The sequence below is a fragment of the Lithobates pipiens genome, unplaced genomic scaffold (genome assembly GCF_037356315.1).
Source record: "Lithobates pipiens isolate NorthernLeopardFrog02 unplaced genomic scaffold, aLitPip1_a1.2 Scaffold_19, whole genome shotgun sequence".
NCBI classification, from domain to species: Eukaryota; Metazoa; Chordata; class Amphibia; order Anura; family Ranidae; genus Lithobates; species Lithobates pipiens.
This window is the reverse complement of record NW_027507764.1, coordinates 78,236,057-78,251,788: the sequence shown is the minus strand read 5'-3', so window position 1 is coordinate 78,251,788 and position 15,732 is coordinate 78,236,057. Positions and strand designations below refer to the sequence as shown.

At 46.1% G+C, this 15,732-nt stretch overlaps 1 protein-coding gene across 8 annotated transcripts in view; it reads right to left on the bottom strand.

Annotated features, from left to right (window-relative positions):
• MLLT10 (MLLT10 histone lysine methyltransferase DOT1L cofactor) overlaps window positions 1-15,732 on the bottom strand; it is a 307,092-nt gene that overhangs the window by 214,351 nt on the left and 77,009 nt on the right. For all 8 annotated transcript variants that reach the window (XM_077490949.1, XM_077490944.1, XM_077490945.1 and 5 more), the window contains one exon: window positions 1-49. This exon is cut by the window's left edge and continues 55 nt beyond it. In XM_077490949.1, coding sequence (XP_077347075.1) covers window positions 1-49 — 49 coding nt within the window. The remainder of the gene's footprint in view (window positions 50-15,732) is intronic.

Sequence of the window (15,732 nt, the reverse complement as noted above, 5' to 3'; positions counted from 1 at the left end):
CAGTAGCAGCTTTGCTCTCTCTCCCTTGTTCATCACAAATATAACAAGTCTAAAAATAATCAGACAAAAAAAAAAACTTTAACTTTATCACATAATAACTTAAAACACTGCAAAGAAACAATCCCGATTGGCTGAGACACAGCAGTGGCATTGGCTGCTGCTGTCAATGAAGGTCAGCTAGCCAAACAGGAGAGAGAAGGGGTGGGGCTCTGTATCTAAATGGACACGGAGAGCTGTGACTCGGCTCGGGTGTCCCTATAGCAAGCCGCTTGCTGTGGGGGCACTGAAGAGGAGGGAGGGGCCAGGAGAGCTGAAGAGGGACCCAAGAAGAGGAGGATCCGGGCTGCTCTGTGCAAATCCACTGCAACAGAGCAAGTAAGTATAACATGTTTATTACGTTTATAGGGGGGACAACAAAAAGCAAGACTTTACAATCACTTTAACACTGTTTTAAAAGGTAAACACTGTTCCCTGGAAATACACTAGAATTTCCATTTAAGATTATAAAAAACAAAACAAAACAAACAAAAAAAACACACACTTGAAAATGCAAATGATGATAAAATGGAAGAGATGTTTAAATCTCCAAATAATTGTCTCAATTACTGAAGGTGCTGCCAAAATGCAAACTAGGTGATTCCTTGACACCAGTATAATCTATTGTGTTTGCCTGTCCTACTGTAAGATGATTGGGATTCCAGGGGAGTCCTTTACTCACCCGCAGCATTCAGCGAGGGGAATTCACCAATAGTTAAACAGCCAGAATCTGGAGCAGCAGCTGTGCAGGGCAACCAATCAGCTTCTAGATTTCAGTTTCACAGCTCGGCCCTTGTTCACACTGCCGTGACTTTGAACAAGACATTCCTGCACAACCTCATCACAGCTTGCATACGACTTCTTTAACAGAATTCAATGCAAGTTGTATTGAAGTCACCCCAAAGTAGTGCAGGAACGTCGGGGAGACTTAAGTCGCACCGATTAGACCGGTTCCATAGCCAACTCTCAAGTCGCATGACAAGTAGCGTCAGTGTGAACTGAGGCTCAAAGAGGAATTCCAGGCTAGAACGAAGTTTAAACCCGCACTTCTAACCCCTATACAAACTACCCTGTAGAAGGGAGATGCTTATACTTGCCTATCCTCAGAGTGCTCCGGTCTGGTCATGTGATCGGCTCCCAGAAGCCGGCTTCAGGGGAGAGGAGGGACAGCAGACAACCGATGCTCCATAGTAAGCCTATGGGTGACATCACCACCCAGGCATTCCATCTGTTGTCCACGTTCACTACTCTCCCCTGAGGACGGCCACTGGGGAGATCACGTGGCCCGACCAGAGCACTCTGAGAATAGGTAAGTATAGGCATCTTCCTTCTACAAGGTACTATAAATGAGTATTACATGGACAATTTATATGTGTAAAGGGAGTGGTTTTCTAAGCGTTGGGAATATATTGTTTAAATTCAACTTCGAATAGTGGTTTTTGGGAGACAGCAAGAAGGCATTATGTCACCTACTCACCACCTGTTTTAACCCCTAAAAACCTGTACCATGGTGCCACAACCGTGTGAATTCAGTTTGATGGGTCGCATTTGGCGGGCAGTACTTCCTGCTAAATATAACAGTGAAAATTCTATTTGCCTTTGCATCTTAAGGGGGGGGGGGGGGGATTTGGGGTGGTAAAAGCACTGCTCAACTGTTTTTACCAACCACAAGTGTAAACATAGCGTAAACTGAACACAGAAGCTGACTGGATGCCATGCAGTGATATTCTAGATTCTGTGTCCTCCAGTTCTGATGAATTCCTCCCAGGGTACAGTTAGCAGTGATCAACAGCCATTTTTGCCCATCATATATGCTGTGCATTACTATTTCTCTCTCTCTGAGACGGGTGGAGGGAGGAGGAGGAAAGAAGGATGCTGGGGGAGGAGGAGGAAGGGAGGAGGAAGGAAGGAAGGATGCTGGGGGGAGGGAGGAGGAGGAGGCGGAGGAGGAGGGAAGGAAGGATGCTGGAGGAGGAGGAGGGAAGGATGCTGGAGGAGGAGGAGGGAAGGATGCTGAGGGGGAGGAGGAGGGAAGGATGCTGAGGGGGAGGAGGAGGGAAGGATGCTGAGGGGGAGGAGGAGGGAAGGATGCTGAGGGGGAGGAGGAGGGAAGGATGCTGAGGGGGAGGAGGAGGGAAGGATGCTGAGGGGGAGGAGGAGGGAGGAAGAGAGGAGGGAGGAAGAGAGGAGGGAGGAAGAGAGGAGGGAGGAGGGATGCTGGAGGAGGAGGAGGGATGGAGGAGGAGAAGGAGGAGGAGAAAGAGGAGGAGGAAGAGGAAGAGGAGGGATGCTGGAGGAGAAGGAGGAGAAGGAGGAGGAGGAAGAGGAAGAGGAGGGATGCTGGAGGAGAAGGAGGAGAAGGAGGAAGAGGAAGAGGAGGAGGAAGAGGAAGAGGAGGAGGGGTGCTGGAGGAGAAGGAGGAGGAGGAAGGATGCTGGGGGGGGAGGAGGAGGAGGAGGAGGAGGGATGCTGGGGGAGGAGGAGGAGGTGGAGGTGGAGGAGGAGGAGGTGGAGGAGGAGGGAGGATGCTGGGGGAGGTGGAGGAGGAGGAGGAGGAGGGAGGATGCTGGGGGAGGAGGAGGGAGGATGCTGGGGGAGGAGGAGGAGGGAGGATGCTGGGGGAGGAGGAGGAGGGAGGATGCTGGGGGAGGAGGAGGAGGGAGGATGCTGGGGGAGGTGGGGAGAGGATGATGCTGGGGGAGGTGGAGGAGGAGGAGGAGGGAGGATGCTGGGGGAGGTGGGGAGAGGATGATGCTGGGGGAGGTGGAGGAGGAGGAGGGAGGATGCTGGGGGAGGTGGAGGAGGAGGAGGGAGGATGCTGGGGGAGGTGGGGAGGAGGAGGGAGGATGCTAGGGGAGGTGGGGAGAGGATGCTGGGGGAGGTGGGGAGAGGATGCTGGGGGAGGTGGGGAGAGGATGCTGGGGGAGGTGGGGAGAGGATGCTGGGGGAGGTGGGGAGAAGATGATGCTGGGGGAGGTGGGGAGAGGATGCTGGGGAAGGGGGTGGAGAGGATGCTGGGGAAGGGGGGGGAGAGTATGATGCTGGGGGAGGTGAGAGGATGCTGGGGGAGGACAGCGATCATGAAACATCTGACTGATAACAAGCTGGAGGGGGATGGGTATTAAAAGCAATCTAGAAAACAGCTGGAAGGCTCAGACTTAGTGGAAGGAACTTTGAGAAGAGCGAGCTGGAATTGTCAGGCTTTGTAATATCATTGGCACACAGTAGATCAGTACTCGGAAGAATGGACATATTATATCATGAAATAAATCACTGAGCATACAGTACTGTAAACTATTATGATTTATGAAATGTTGAGAACTTTAACTACTCCATTTTGCTAATACAAACTCTCTATGGCCACTTTCATCCTCCTCATTAAAGTACTTTTAAACCCCAAAATATATGTATTATATTGCAACTTACGAATTATTAAATGTGATGGTTGGATTCATTTTCTTTAATGGGGGAATCCTTGCCACAGTGCTATTGTGTTATGACCGTGGAGAGTCTTCCCTGCTGGCAGAACACAATGATCACTGGCGGCAGCTATAGCCACTTGCAGTAATCGCATGGAAAAAAAATCCAACAGGCTTATACTGAAGTTGATTGATGGATTGACTTCAGGACAATCAGCCTAGATGTAGATGGATCAAATCTTGTCCGGTTCCTGCTGAACTGGCTGAGATTTGATCCATCTATCTATGGCTGGCTTCAGCTGGAATTTAGCTTTAACCACTTCACCCCGGGAAGGTTTACCCCCCTTCCTGACCAGGCCATTTTTTGCAATACAGCACTGCATTAATTTAACTAACAATTATGCGGTCATGCGATGCTGTACCCAAATAAAATTGATGTTCTTTTTTCCCCACAAATAGAGCTTTCTTTTGGTGGTATTTGATCACCTCTGCAGTGTATTTTTTGCTCTATAAACAAAAAAAAGCGACAATTTTGAAAAAATACCTATTTAATAAAAAAAGAAAAAAAAAAAATCTAATTTCTTCATCAATTTAGCCCAATATGTATTCCGCTACATATTTTTGGTAAAAAAATAAATAAAATCCCAATAGGTGTATATTGATTGTAGATGCTATATTTTTTATGGAATGCTTTTTTTTTTTTTACTAGAAATGGCGTCTATCAGCGACTTATAGCGGGACTATTGTGGCGTACAAATCTGAAAATAAGAGACACCAATACAATGATCAGTGCTTTTTTTTTAAAAAAAATTGCACTTTGACGGTACTAATGACACTGGCAGGGAAAGGGATAACATGAGGGGTGATCAAGGGGTTAAATGTGTCCCTAGGAAGCGCTTACTAACTGTGTGGGGGATGCTTTAACTGTGGGAAAACAAAGATCCATGTTCCTGCTTGGCAAAAACACAAGCTCCGTCTTCCCTTGTCACAGAACATCAATCTGCCTTGTTTACATAGGCAGATCGCCATTCTGCCTGTTGGGAACGATCGGCGAGTCCGCCGGACCCACTGATTGGCTTTCTCTGTGTCCAATCACATGCACACTGCAGACCTGGAAGCGCGAGATCACATACCTGTACGCAATTTCGCACAGAAGAGCCGCCGTCCCACAGTATATGTACATGGGGCAGTCTGCAACCAGTTAAAGTGGTTGTAAAGGCAGAAGGTTTTATTTAGCTTAATGCATTCTATAAACCTTCGTGCAGCAGCCTCCCTCACATTTACCGGAGCCCCACCTCTAAACAACTATGTGCACAAGTGCATCGGCAGATTGGGACTCTCCCTCCTTATTGGCTGAGACACAGCAGCGGCGCAATTGGCTCCCGCTACATTCAATCAAAAGGTCAGTAAGCCAGAGAGGGACGGGGGCGAATAAGTATAACGGAAAAAGGGGGGGGGGGGACTTCAGTATCAGTCTAAATTTGTTAGTGAAGTCCATCTATATCTGCTAGTGCATCTACCACACACAAGCAGCTTTTTGTTCAACACAGTGGGCAGAATGAGAAAATAAATAAAAACTAAGGCGCTTGCTGTACTAACAATTCCATGCCAGTACAGCAATCTCCCCGCTGAGCTTTTGTGTTCTGACAGGGGGACATCCCCCATCTTCATGCACAGATGTCAATGCAAGCCACACATTGAAATGCCAAAAATAATGCAGGAACCTTTTCAAATTTGGTGCAAGTCAGAGTCACACTGATATGAACGGTTCCATAGCCAGAAATCGGGTGCGACTTGTTTTGTGACTTTGATCTGTCTAATCGCATGACAAGTCGCACCGATGTGAACAGGGGCTAAAGCTGGCCATAAATGGATTTAAATTTGGCTCGTTCAGCAGGGACTGGCCACATTTCAATCCATATGTGGATGCCCCTGCCCGACAAGTCGATTGTTAATGTCTGTTGAATAGAAATTTTGGAAAACTTTTTTCTATTAGCAGCTGCAGACGCAGGTCAGTGTATTCTGTGAATGAAGGGCCTACTCACACCAGGGACAGATACCTTGTGTCATGCCCAAGCATTACTTTCTCCTTTTCCAATTCCCCCACTGTCCTGTACTGGTCTCAAGTGTACTTACGTCATCACCCCTGCCTCACACGCATACCATGGCGATTTCAATCAAACTATGCCTGAACCCACTTCTTTAAAGTGGCTCTATAGCCTCAAGGATTTCTACCTGAATGCATTCTATGCATTAGAGTAAAAAAAAAAAAAAAAACTTTCTGCGCCACATACTCGCCCCCTCACCCCCCTTAGAATTACCTGAACCCCATCGAAATCCAGTGCTGTGCATGAGAGCTGCGGCTCTCCTGGCTTTGTCCCTCCTCCCTGGGCAGATCGATAACCACTGGCTCCTGCTCAACTCCAGTGAGGAAGGAGCAGGGCCGAGTCCTGCTGTCTGTGTTGATGGTCGCAGTAGTGGGGCTCGGCCGCATGAGTGCCGCTGTTGGAATCGGTTTCCTATTGGGGGCATCAGCATGAGAGGAGGAGCCAGGACCGCCAGTTGGGAACCCAAGAAGAGGAGGATTGCACAGAGTAGGCAAGTATAGATATGTTTGTTATTTAAACAAAAAAATAAATTCCTTTACAACCACATTAAGTGGGCCAGCTCACAGTATGCAGAGCTGTGCCGGAGCACAGTACAGAGCAGTCACAGGTCATATGTGCTCAGGCCCCGTACAATGGCCCAGTGAGAGTCCACCATGAGAGCTCCATCTCTTAACCCTACATGTCAGCAATATGCTGCTGAAGTTCTACTGCAACAAAACACTGAACATGCAGGCTTCCTGCTTTTCCCATCATCCAAATCTACTTAAGAAGGATTGGGACAGTCAGAAACTAGATTTGCAGTGATTGGATAGGGAAGAAAACAATGAAATATTGTGTCTTTCTGGTCATGTGGAGACAAAACTGCTTACAAGAAATAAATCCAACCAGCCAGTCAAGTGTATCGGCTGGGGAGGAAGTGGCTCGTTCATGCTGCTGATTTGGAAGTTACGTTGTTAGGATGGTTGTGCACCATGCAAAGAGGGCAAAGAGCGCCTCCATTCCCACGGGAAGAGGACACCTCCAACCTTCTTCTAGGAAACAGGTTTCACCGGCCAGAATGGCTTTAACCCCTCGGGTGCTGGCAGAGGCAGTCATGCTTAGCATCCGTCCTCTCCGCAGGTCTATGCCTTCATTGTAGGCCTCGCTTACATGCACCCTTCCCCTTCTCGAGGCCTCTAGGTCTAGCCTTTTATGAGACAGAAATCACTTGTACGCTCCAAATGTGTGCTGGAGATTTTCCCACGTTCGCTTGGTAAATGGCAATCAACACGGGCATCAGCCTGACCTGAAATGGGGGAATTTAAGAGCTTGATTTCTTATTCAGTGGAATTGCCTTACCTTAACACTTGCCAAAATACCCTTCTCCCTCTTTAAAGTGTGCCTGGCGGCATCAGGAATGCCAACAGCACACAGGAACTGCCGAGCCCATTTAGAAGAATGGCTGTCCTGGAAACAGTGACCAGAGGGCATCATTTTCTTTGTATGGTTATGAAAGGTGACTGAGGTTCTAATGGCTGGCATGGCAGACAAATTTTTTTGTATAACAAAAGGAATATAGAGGTTTATTTACTAAAGCTGAAGACTGCAAAATCAGTCTCACTACAAACCAATCCGCTTCCAGGTTTTTATTGCCAAAGCTTCATTGAACAAGCTGAGGTTAGAAGCCGATTGGTTTCTCTGCAGAAGTGACTGATTGTGCACCTCTTCACCTTTAGTAAATAAACCCCTTAGAGAAGGGGTGTCCAAACTTTTTTCAAAATGGGCCAGATTTGATGAAGTGAATATGCGTGAGGGCCGACCATTTTTTGAACCATTAAAATTAAATGCAAATTAACTATTTTATGCAAAGTTTATTGCAAACAACATACTTTTCATTTTGTCACATGAATGATGAATCTAAACAGGTGTTAAATTACTCTGCTTTCATATCTGAAGGCCAGATAAAAAAAAAAAAAAAGATCCAGGAAACCAGAACACGGGCCGGACTTTGGACATGCCAGCCTTAGCGTATATGAAAATAAACTTAAAGCTAAAGTAAAATCAGTTTTGTGGGGACAATGAACCTTCACCCCGCTTCGACCACAATGCTGATCTGATTGTATTGTAGGATATTTTATTGTTTCACTCTATTCACGCTATGTCCTGTGTGATTTCTGTCTTTACTTGTATCCTTTGCCGCTTAACTACCATACGGTGTAATTTGAAGCGAATTGTTACTATTTACCTTTATGCTAAATAAAAATCTTTTTGTGGGAAAAAAAATCAGTTTTGTGAAAAGTGTTGACAAGTGGGGGGGGGGGGGACTTTGTACAGATTTTCTGCCATACAGGGAGTCTCCGGGTTCAAAAAATAAAAAGAAAAGAGGTTCTGTAGGTTTGTCCTTAAAGAACAGCAGTCTGCTTACAAAACATCTTTGCCATGCTGAAGCTTCCCTCCAACCACTTTGATTTCTAGCCAGTTTTGGCATTAATGGGGCAACAGACTGAAAATTGATCCATATACGGCTACCATAATCAGATTACCAAGACTTCTGGCAGGACAAATTTTATCTTTTATTTGTTAATGGTACTTTTATAGCGCCATCAATTTATGCAGCTCTTTTTGCCCTCAAGGAGCTTACAATCTAAGGTCCCTAACTCACATTCATACATACACATATTGGGGCCAATTTAGACAGGAGCCTATTAACCTACCAGCATGTCACTGTAGTGTGTGAGGAAACAGGAGCCCCCGGGGGAAACCCAGGCGGGCACAGAGAGAACATGCAAACTCCAGGCAGGTAGTGCCGTGGTTATAAAACAGAACACTGGTTTGGTATATATAACAGACCAAATGTGAGTAAATAAGAGACCTTTATGGTTGTGGTACAACCAGCCTGTCTGTAGCTGGATTGAAATGTGTCTGCTTCCTGTTAAATCGGACAGTTTTTTCGATCCGTCTATAGCCAGCTTAAAGCATCATGGCTAAGCTGGTGCAGGCAGTAGATTGTCACACACACACACACACACACACACACACACACACACACACACACACACTACAATGCCCCTTAAGGGTTAAAAGCCTCTCCACATCCCCCTATTGTTCTGTCCCCACTCCTAAGTCCCCGGGTTTATTTGTAGGGAGGTGAATTCTTTGTGTCTGATGTCTGTGCCTGTGATTTGGGCAGGTTTATTTGTCAATGACAATCCATGCATTTTCTTACACGCTTCAAAGGGGAGAGAAGGCTCTTCCGTGTCTGCAGTCAAGATTCCCTCATTTCCTGTTACTGTCTGCTCCGGCTTCAGATTAGCGGCAATAAGACTAGAGGGCCGAGAAACAGTGGCTCCGGCATATGGAATTTTAATAAAACGGCTTTAGCGCAAGATCTTTCATGCAATAAGCACATATGTGCATGCTTACACAATTATGTGGCGGCCAGATCGATAAGAAATGCAAGATTTTTCTTTAGTATGAAAGGGGAAAAGAAAGGATTAAGTGCTGTCTTATTTGTCACAGTCACTCATGGGAACGGTAATCCAGAGCAGACACCGACACAGACAGAAATTGATGGGCATCGGGGATAAAATTAAAGCCTTGTTCAAGCTGCAAAATAATACCTTTTCATTCTTTACTTTACAGATACCGCTCCACACAAATCATGTTCATTTACTGCCTATACAAGCAGAATCACCAATGTGGCAATGGTTTGCAGAATCCCAAAATTCAGGCAATAAGGTAGGGCCCGTTATGCCGCCATACAGCGAAGCCGGTCTGAGCGTATTAGATAATGTGAAAGGGTGATAAAAATGTGCTGTAACCCATAACACCCACATTTTACTGTACTGAAGTCACATTAACTAACCGCTAAGACTTCAAGATCTTCACCCTAGGGACAAAAATGTAAAAGTCAGCCGCTACAAATACTGTAGAGGCCGACTTAATAAAAAAGTAGACTCAAATGTCCAATGGTCCAGCATAGTCCCCACCCGAGCAGGTTTTTAAGTCAGGGCACCCAATGCCAGCATGTTTAGTGTGGGATGCCGGCTATGACTCCTTGCAGCTTCCCACCGCACACTAAGCTTTGTGAAGGGTCCCGCAGCCACCTGGGACCTGTTTCCCAGAAGGCTACGGGCAAAAAAATGGATGGGCCCCCCCCCCCAATTTCCTCTCCAGGTTGCAGTAAAGAAATGTGCACACAATGCTGACAGGGGAATCCCTCCTGCCGAGACATTGTGTTTACTGGTGATTATACTCACCATCGCTGCTATAATCGCTAGCAATAATCACTGTCTTCTACCGGCGGGGGCGGCTTACACCCCCCCTCCCCCTCCCCAGGAGAAGACATTGATGACTGATGGCGGCTATAGCAGCCCTTAGCGATAATCACAAGTAACCACAATGTCCCTGCCAGGAGGGAGTCCCATCAGCACTGTCTGTGTCGATGGGGAAATCGTGAAAATGTCTTTCCTACAACCCAGAGAGGAAACTGCCGCCCTCCCTCCACCCCAATGCCCACAGCCTTCTGGGAAACAGGTCCTAGATGGCTGCGGGGCCATTCACAAAGCTCAGCGCAGCTCGCAAACGTGCAGCATGAAAGCCAGCTGTGGAGCCAAAAGGCGTAAATCTGGCAGGTTGGTTGTACCCAAGTTTATCCGTCAACTTGGTACATTCAGCCTGCCCACACATGGTTCAAATTTTGCTTGGCTCTAAGCACTGTATGTACTGCATGGAGCTTCCTCTACATCCAGTACACATTGCTGGGTTCTGGCTGCAAGACAGACTTCCCATCTCACACCTGGAATAAGCGCCGCTCAGTCATTGTATAAAAATATATAAAAAGCGCCAGTCGGAATGGGCCCTTACCGAATAAATCCATATAGCGCCATCATTCGATACAGACATCACCCACCAGGAAACGACCAGAACTGGGTGAGAGTCTAGTTGTGAGAAGTGATGACTCCCCTTTGCTATAATACAGAAGGGTTGGAAGAGTCTGGAGAGATTTCACGAGCTGTAGAAAAATCCTTTAAACTGATAGCGATGGTCACAGGGGGTTGGGTTTCTCGTTCAGCTCTACACAATGAAATAATCACGATAGAAGACAACATGCCCAACAGCCCTAAAGCCAACCATGCACAAACAGAACGTTGATAGAAAATCAATCGAACCTTTCAAAAACTATTGGGGATAAATTGACGATCATATTTAACCACGGTGAGACAAAAAAATGAAAGAAGAAATGTTAGAAAAAAGTTTGTTTCTTATCTTAAAAAAAAATGAAACTAACAGAATGTAGTCCTTGATCCGGAAAAGTTATTGTAATGTTCATACTAGAAAAACATTAGAAAGTAGAACGCTTGTGGCCACCATTTGTTTGTTTGTTTAAATAATTATGTATGTAATGGGATGCAAAGGCATCTGCACATGTATATTGCTAATGCACAAGTAGATTTCGAAGTAAACTCTGGTATATTTCAATATATCCAGAACATCCACTAGAACCACATCCATTATTTGGAGTTAAATAGCCACTGAATTCCAATAGACATGAATGGGACTGCCTGCACGGGGATGCACAGAACTTTGCACCCCCCGTGCGGGTAAGCACAGCCCTCTCAGGGGTGTACACTGTAGTATGCCCATGTGAATGAGATCTAACACTACCCACTCCATTGGTTGACAATGCTGCTGCCCAAGTTGCAGCAGCCACATTACAGCACCCCAGTGTACTGCAGTCCTAACCCTTCAAGTAGGGTTTATTAGGCAAACCTCTTCAATTGCTTGGTAACGCAAATTGCTAATCAGCCAATCACATGGCAGCAAAATCAATGCATTTAGCAATCTAGATGTGGTGAAGATGACTTGCTGAAATTCAAACCGAGCATCGGAATGGGGAAGAAAGGGGATATAAGTGACTGAACGTGGCATGGTTGTTGGTGCCGGACGGGCTGGTCTGAGAATTTCAAAAACTGTTGATCTACTGGGATTTTCACACACAACCATCTCTAGAGTTTACAGAGAATGGTCCAAAAAAGAGAAAATATCCAGTGAGCGGCTGTTGTGTGGAGGAAAATGCCTTATTGATGTCAGAGGAGAATGGGCAAACTGGTTTGAGATGATAGAAAGGCAACAATAACTCAAATAACTACTCATTACAACCAAGGTATGCAGACACCATCTCTGAACACACAACACATCGAACGTTGGAGCAGATGGGCTACAGCAGCAGAAAACCACACTGGGTGCCACTCCTGTCAACTAAGAACAGGATACTGAGGCTACAATTTGCACAGGCTCGCCAAAATTGGACAACAGAAGATTGGAAAAAATTTTACCTTGTCTGACGAGTCTCAATTTTAGCTGTGACATTCAGATGTAATCAGAATTTGGTGTAAACATGAAAGCATGGATCCATGCGGTCTTGTATCAACCGGTTCCGACTGGTGGTGGTGGTGTAATGGTGAGGGGGGATATTTATATTCTAGGCACACTTTGGGCCCCTTAGTACTTATTGAGCATTGTTTAAACACCACGGCCTGCCCAAGTGTTGTCCCTGACCATGTCCCTCCCTTTATGACCACAGTGTCCCCATCTTCTGATGGCTCCTTCCAGCAGGATAATGCACCACGTCACAAAGCTCCAATCATCTCACCACTGGTTTCCTGAACATCACAATGAGGTCTCTGTACTCCAATTGCCTTGTGTGACTGTGGAGGCCACTGAACACCTTTGGGATGTGGTGGAACGAGAGAGTCGCAATCATGGATGTGCAGCTGACAAATCTGCAGCAACTGCGTGATGCCATCATGTCAATATGGACCAAAATCTCAGATGAATGTTTCCAACACCTTGTTGAATCTATGCCATAAAGCATTAAGGCAGTTCTGAAGACAAAATGGGGTCCAATCCGGTACTAGCGAGGTGTACCTAATAAAGTGGCCAGTGAATGAAATTCATCATTAATTGTACAACAACCTGGGTGCCAATCAAAATTGTTGTTTTATTGAACGATTGTTCCCCCAAAATACAGTAGTACGAGGGAGCAGCTAATAAAATTCCACGCATACACAAGCATTACATCACATCTGTGCCTCTCGATATCAAACATTACATTTCAAAACATTAACTTGGAAATTTAGAAAAACTTTTTTAAAGCTTTCAAACTAAATTTGTCAAGTCAATGACTGAATGAATGTTTTGGTTAATGAGTTTTTTCGGAAATATGTACAAATGGGCAATCAAAATTCGAACTGTGTATGGCTAGCAGACGGCTGTACATTGATTTCTACCGATCGACGTCTGTTCCACAGTCCTGTCGGGTAAAAGATGCTTGGTCAGAGCTGCAGGCAAAAGGCTACAGCACTGATCTGTGTATTCTGACAGCAGAGGTGGATGGGGGAATCCTCCCTCCCCCGCTGCACTATTGTATTCTGGCAGCTGGGAGGATTTACCCCATCCACATCAAATGCATGGATGGGGGAGGTACGGAGTTGTTCTCTCCCCCCGCCATTTTGCCTGCTGGCTGAACAAAAAAAAAAAAAAAACCTGAATCATGTATGTCCAGCTTTAGCCTAGTAACACATGCATGAAGCTAGTCACAGTGTGGATGAGGATTCTCCCCTGCTGGCTATACTTGCAGCTCCCTGAATACCCAAACAGTGACTGCATCTGATAGGATACAGCCACTGTTCAGGCCATAAATTTTCACCCGGCTCAGTCAATTTTTGAATGCCGACAGGGCAACCCTTGGCTGGAGTTCAACTGGCGAAAATTTTGACTGGGCCCCCATTGTTAGACTGAACAGCTGGAGCCTCCGATCGGATCGGTGGCACAATTAAACTTGCCGATCGGTAAGGTTCCCGAGCAAAGAGAACCCCATTGAAAAGCTTTTCACTTTCTTTCTACAAGTGGAATAGCTCTTTATTATCAGCTTCTATTGCTATTTTGGCACGTTCCAACCACAACCCACAAGTACTTGGAAGACCCGAAAGAAATACAACCACCAACCAGTCCACACTCCATGACATCCTGCCACTTACAAATTACCTATTCAGGACTCACAACTGTTTTCTATATTGGAACCGGTTATAATTCCCTAAGAATTTTTCCAGAATGCTAGATGTCGTATAAAGTGCAGATCAGCAGTGTGCTTTATGACCTGTGATATTTCTGGACAAGTCAGATTCTTTCTCCAAGCATAAAATCAGCACAGCGGTGTAAAACGACATTCAGTTCCGAAAACGGCGCGTTATGGAGAGCGAAGCACGCCTAGAACTGCCAACAGCACTCTGCAAGCAGCTCCTTCAGATGTCTGATCTGCAATGTAATTATATTAACACAAACACAAGCAGTGCTGGGTCTCCGGCCCCCTGACACTCGCAGAACAGAACTCAAGCCACGGTGTCAATGAAAACTCAACAAGTCTGTAATGTAAAAAGCAGACTCCTGAATCCCTCACCTGTCCCATAGGACAGCACAGAGCTGGAAGGCCAGTGACCAGTTCTAGTTATGTAGTATTATATAGACACATGTTTATATTTTATGCTGTATTACTGTTGGATTTCCTGTAAACCTCAACACAGCATGTGTGAAATGTTCATTCATTACACAGAAGCATATGAGAACTCCAGCAAAGACGCAGGATTCTGCAATGGACCTGGGCCTGCTTTATGTTTTTGGAATACGGTTTGGAACAGAACGTTAAATAATGTTTTGGGCTAAAGTTGTAGGAAATAAAGTTTGTCTCCAGATCTTCCTGATTCTGTGTGAACTTCATAAACTTACAACTATAGACAATGCAGTTCCCAGAACTACTTCATTTCACCATTAAAAGGAGAATTATGGCCATACTTCTGTGGGTCACAGGAGTGCATTTAGTTCTGCACTCCTGTGACCTGTCCTCAGCCAACATATTAAAGTCCGCTGTTGGCTGCAGACACTCAGTCGGTCCAGAATCTACAGGGATTACAACATTAATGTCAGGATCCACTCAGGTGCCTGAGCAGCAGCTGGCTCAGCCTCCAAGTGTGCTGCTGAGAGCCTGAGCCAGATGCTCCCACCCCCTCCACATCCTGGCACTCCAGTAAGCACTGGAGGGGCAGAGCAGAGAGCTGGTGACTGACAGTCACCCCTCTCTGCTCATTGAAGATCAAGAACTGAGTGATCAGCAGTCTTTGATTGTCGCTCAGTGCTCTGTCTTAAGCCGCCCATAGATTGTTTCAGTCTCATACGGTTCAGCAGAGAGCGGCTGAGAGTCAAACCATCGGGCTGATTGGATTGACTTGGGTACAACCACCATGTTGGATTTTTACATGCGATTACTGCCAGCAGCTATAGCGGCTAGTAATAACCACTGTTCTCCCGGCAGGGACAGCTCCCTGCACACAGGCAGTTTATCTCCTCACATGCAACGCAGGACTAATAGCCCTGCAATATATGCGATGATGGTGAAAGGCCTAAACACCATGGAGAAGAGGGGAGCTGAAGCAAAGTGTTCACTAAGAAATACAGCCTCTTCTATCCCCTAGAGCAGTGATGGCGAACCTTGGCACCCCAGATGTTTTGGAACTACATTTCCCATGGTGCTCAACTACACTGCAGAGTGGCTGAGCATCATAGGAAATGTAGTTCCAAAACATCTGGAGTGCCAAGGTTCGCCATCACTGCCCTAGAGCGAACAGACATTTAACCCACAGGTGTCAAACTGGCAGCCCTCCAGCTGTTGGGGAACTACGAATCCCATGAGGCATTGCAAGGCCGACAGTTACAAGCATGACTCCCACAGGCAGAGGCATGATGGGACTTGTAGTTTTGCAACAGCTGGAGGGTTGCCAGTTTGACACTCCTGAACCCTTGCAACACAGGGGGGAAAGAAATGGGAGTGAAAATGCAAGGGTATTTTTTTTCTCCATCCTGGAGTTGGGCCTTAAGAGCAATGAAAACCATTATATAACCCAGTGTTACTGTTACTTAGATTCTGTAAGACAGTGTGTGCCATCAGTACAAAAGGCAGCAAGACTCCTTTGCAGACAAACCAAAAGCAAAACAAAAAGGGGTGCACATAAGGGTACGCATGCAAAATTATAACAAATTTAGGTCTAAACAATAACTTTCCGTTTGGAACAGGTTACATGTTCCACCTTCAAACAACCCCCTTGTCCCTCTCCCTTCCTCTGACTTGCTGTCAC